At 62.2% G+C, this 3,923-nt stretch overlaps 1 protein-coding gene across 3 annotated transcripts; it reads right to left on the reverse strand.

Moving 5' to 3' along the window:
- Nucleotides 1-282: 282 nt before the first annotated feature.
- On the reverse strand, nucleotides 283-3,619 carry LOC141730587 (immunoglobulin superfamily containing leucine-rich repeat protein-like). Of its 3 annotated transcripts, none has more exons than XM_074549613.1 (2): nucleotides 3,332-3,619; nucleotides 283-2,449 (listed from the first exon to the last, which is right to left on the reverse strand). In XM_074549613.1, exons 1-2 carry the CDS (start codon nucleotides 3,479-3,481, stop codon nucleotides 1,196-1,198), a joined length of 1,404 nt encoding a protein of 467 aa, XP_074405714.1. In that variant the 5' UTR covers nucleotides 3,482-3,619; the 3' UTR covers nucleotides 283-1,195. The 3 variants fall into 3 exon arrangements, with proteins under 3 accessions (XP_074405714.1, XP_074405715.1, XP_074405716.1); XM_074549614.1 differs by having other exon boundaries at nucleotides 283-2,446; nucleotides 3,332-3,617; XM_074549615.1 differs by lacking the exon at nucleotides 3,332-3,619 and adding an exon at nucleotides 2,832-3,288 and having other exon boundaries at nucleotides 283-2,446.
- Between the last annotated feature and the right edge of the window lie 304 nt (nucleotides 3,620-3,923).

Below are 3,923 nucleotides of genomic sequence, written 5' to 3' on the forward strand. Positions count from 1 at the left end.
ATTTTGGGGGTTTGGGATGGGGGAGAACAGGGAAATTTAGGGGATCTTGGGATGCTCCAGAATTGGGAAAGTTTTGGGGTTTCTCCAGCACTGGGAAGGATTTGGGGTAGCTGGGAATGGCAGAAGTTTCCCCTGATCCAGGAGGGTTTGGGACAATCTGGGGGAGCCCAGGAGCCACTGTCTCAGGGAATTTTGGGATTTTGGGATGCACAGACCAAGAGAAGCCCAGCTGGTTTAGATAAAAAAAAGGGAGTTTATTCAAAGGTGTTTATAAAAAAGTAATTATTAATTCAAGGTATTTATTAAAATTGTTTCCTTATTACAGGTGTTTATGATGGGTATTTCTTAATTAAAGGCATTAATTAAAGGCATTAATTAAAGGCATTTATTGCTGTCCCTACAGGGCGTTACAAGGCCAGGGGGCGGCAGGGTGTGCCCAGATCCCACTGGGAATTCCAGTGCTGTTTCCAAGTCCGAGGGCCATGGACATTCCCAAAATCCCCCGAGGGTTTCCCCGGACACCTGGAGAAGGAATACCTGTCCCGCCGGGAATTCTGGAGCACTCGGGGAATGTTTATGGCTTCAAGGCAGCTCAGCTTCTCTGCTGTTCCCAATCTTTTCCCCATTCCCACCGGGAACACTTTGGGAATCTTTGGCTCAAGCCTAGTGGGTCCAGCCCAGACGGGTTTTTGGGATGATGGTCAGGGGGTTTTTGGGATTCCCGCGGCATTCCAAGGCCTTGGAGGTGCTCGGAATGCTCCTACAGGGATAAAACCAGTGAATTTCTTCCCAATCCAAGGCTGTGGGTCCAACCAATCCTCCGTCCCTTCTGTGTCCCCCAGGACCTCATTCCCAGGGATTTTATCCTCGGATCCCTCCCCGTTGGCAGTCGTGGTGGCTCTGGGGCGGGATTGTCACCACTGTCACCTCCTGTGGTCACCTCAGATCTGGGCAGGGAGAAAAGCGGGAAGTGGGGACAGCCGGGAATTGGTGGCAGATCCCGGCTGGATGCGGGCTGGATCCTCCCCACGTTCCCTGAGTTCCTCCAGGGACGGGATCGGCAAGGGCTGGACCACCCACCCCTGTGGTGGCCCCGTGGGGCTCCGGAGCACTCCCGGATGCCAGAAGCTCAGCAAGGGCACTACGAGAGGAAAAACTACGGAAAAATCGGGAATCCCGAGGCGCCGCTAGCCCTTCACCAGAGCAGCAGCCCCAGAGCCAGCAGCAGAATTCCCAGGCGGAATTCCCGGGCTCCCGCGCCGCTCCGGGCCTGGCCGGCCACGCGGTAGACGATGACCAACTTCTCGCCCATGCCGGACGGGTCCAGCTCGTCGCCCTTGGCGCAGCTGTGCCCGCCGGGGTGCCCGGCCTGGGGGTCATCGCGGGGCAGCTCCTCGGCCGGGTTGGCCGAGCCGGCCAGCGCCACGTTGACGGACACGTCCCTTGTCCCCACGTCGTTGACCGCCACGCAGGTGTAGGTGCCCTCGTCCTCCTTGCCGAAGTCGGGGATGGCCATGGTGCCGTTCTTGAAGGCCAGGAAGCGCTGCCGGCCCGCCTTGGCGCCGCCGTCCCGCGCCACCGTGGGCCCGTGGATGTCCACGCGGCGCTTGGCCGTGCGGATCTGCCAGCGGATCTCCGGCGGGGGGCTGCCGGCCACGCTGCAGTGCAGGGTCAGCGTCAGTCCGTCCCGGGGGCCGGCCGCGGCCGGGCCGGACAGGTAGGTGAGCTGGGCCGAGGGCGGCACGCAGAGCGCGCCGGGGATGTCGGTGACCGGCCGGCCCCGCAGCCGCGCCGGCGCGGCGCACAGCGTGGAGCCGGCCCTGGAGAGCACCACCGAGGTGTCGTGCGCCCACTCCTTGAGCCAGAAGAGCTTGCAGGAGCAGTTGAAGGGGTTGTGGAAGAGCTGCAGCTGCGCCAGCGCCGGCAGCCCCTCGAAGGTGCCGCGGGCCAGCGTGGCCAGCTCGTTGTCGTTGAGCCAGAGCGAGCGCAGCTCCCGCAGCCCGGCCAGCGCGCCCTGCGGCACCGTGACCAGCCGGTTGTTGCTGAGCTTGAGGATCTGCAGCGCGCTGAGGTTGCGCAGGTCCTGCCAGGGGAAATCCGCCAGCCGGTTGTGGCTCAGGTCCAGGTTCTTGAGGTGCGGCAGGGCGGCGAAGGCGCCGGGCTCCACCGAGGAGATGTGGTTGTAGCCCAGCCACAGCGACTGCAGCTCGGGCACCTCGGCCAGCGAGGCGCGGCCCAGGCGGCCCAGGCGGTTGGCGGAGAGCGTGAGGATGGTGACATTCGGGGACAGGCCCCGCGGCACGTCCCGCAGCTCGCGGTAGGCGCACTCGGCCAGCAGCCGCCCGTTCTTCTTGGTGGAGCAGGAGCACGGCGTGGGACAGGCCAGGCCTGGGGACAGGAGTGTCACCAGCGCCAGGACGCCCAGCAGAGGCCTCATCCTGGCGTCCTGCTGGGGACAGAGACGGGAATGAGCCCAGCAAAACAGCCGGGATGGGAAACAACTCCAGCTGGCAAAAGCGGTTTGGGAGATTCCTTAAATCCCGGCCTCTCTCCCCCTCGAGCTCGTCTTTCCCCCTCTGGAAAATCTTTTCCGGGTTTGGGATGAGGAGCGAGAGCTGGGGGGTTCCGGGTTCCTCCCGCTGAGCTGAGAAGGAACAGAGCCACCGCAGCTCTTTCCCAACCAGCCTTCCCATAAATCATGGAATTTTCGGGATTTCCAGCGGGCTCGCTGACTGTGTCATGGAAAAAACCCGGCGCCTTCCCTCAGCCAGGGGCTGTGGGGTCCCCGCGGCCGCTGGAATTCTTGGGAAGGGAATTTTTCCCGACTTAACTCCTCATTCCCCTCTCGGTGACTTTTCCAGGGAGCTCCAGAGGTTCCTTCCCGCTCCGAATTCCCAGCAGCTGGCAGCCAGACCCCTTTGTCTGAGCCTCGCAGGCCAATTCCCCTGCCCTCCATTCCCAGCCCTGCCATTCTCGGCGGGAATTTGTCTGGAATAAACCCCATCGGGAGCTGAGGGGTGGCAAAAGCGCCCCGCTGGCTCTGGGGGAGCTCCAGGTGACATTTTTGGGTGCCCAGGGAGGGACAGACCCCATCTCCCGGGGACTTGGGAGGGCAATCCCGGGATTTTGTCCCTCCTGGAGCTGCGGGTGTCATCCCACCCCTTTTCCAGAGCCCCCCGGGGCTCCCCCGCCGCCTCCCGGCGCATTCCAGAGCCGTGAATAACCGCCCTGCCTCCTTCCTTCCCTCCTCTCCCGGAGTTTGCTCCCGATTTTTTCCCGCTTTTCCCCCGCTCCAGCCCCGCTCCCCGGGCCCGCGCCCCCGCCCCGTCACCGCCTGTGGAGCCCCGGTGTCCCCGCTCCGCTGGACTCGGTCCCGCCGCTCCCGGGCCCTCCTCGGCTTCTTCTCCTCCTCCTCCTCCTCCTCCTGCTGCTCCTCCCGGCCCGTCCCCTCCCCGTCCCCCGGGCCCGGATTGTTTTCCATGGCACCGACCCGCGGGGCCCGTCCTCGGCTCGGCCAAAATCCCCTAAAACGCCTTAGCACACCCCCCTGAGCCCAAAATCCCCTAAAATACAGTGACCCCAAATCCCTGCCCCCCAAAACCCATTAGCACACACCTCTGAGCTCAAAATCCCTTAAAAAACAGTGACCCCAAATCCATGCCCCCCAAAACCCCCTAAAACCCATTAGCACACACCCCTGAGCCCAAATCCCCTAAATACAGTAACCCCAAATCCCTGCCCCCCAAAATCTCCTAAAACCCGTTGGCACACACCTCTGAGCTCAAAATCCCTTAAAATACAGTGACCCCAAATCCCTGCCCCCCAAAATCCCGTAAAACGCGTTAGCACACACCCCTGAGCCCAAATCCCCTAAAAAACAGTGACCCCAAATCCCTGCCCCCCAAAATCTCCTAAAACGCCTT

The sequence above is a fragment of the Zonotrichia albicollis genome, chromosome 11, assembly GCF_047830755.1.
Source record: "Zonotrichia albicollis isolate bZonAlb1 chromosome 11, bZonAlb1.hap1, whole genome shotgun sequence".
Taxonomy (NCBI): Eukaryota; Metazoa; Chordata; class Aves; order Passeriformes; family Passerellidae; genus Zonotrichia; species Zonotrichia albicollis.

Excerpts from the sequence above, each read along its gene's own strand:
- LOC141730587 (XM_074549613.1), bottom strand. The coding sequence starts at position 3,481 with ATGGAAAACAATCCGGGCCCGGGGGACGGGGAGGGGACGGGCCGGGAG. Across the intron at positions 2,450-3,331 it reads ACACCGGGGCTCCACAGGCG|CAGGACGCCAGGATGAGGCC; the intron begins GTGACGGGGCGG and ends CTCTGTCCCCAG.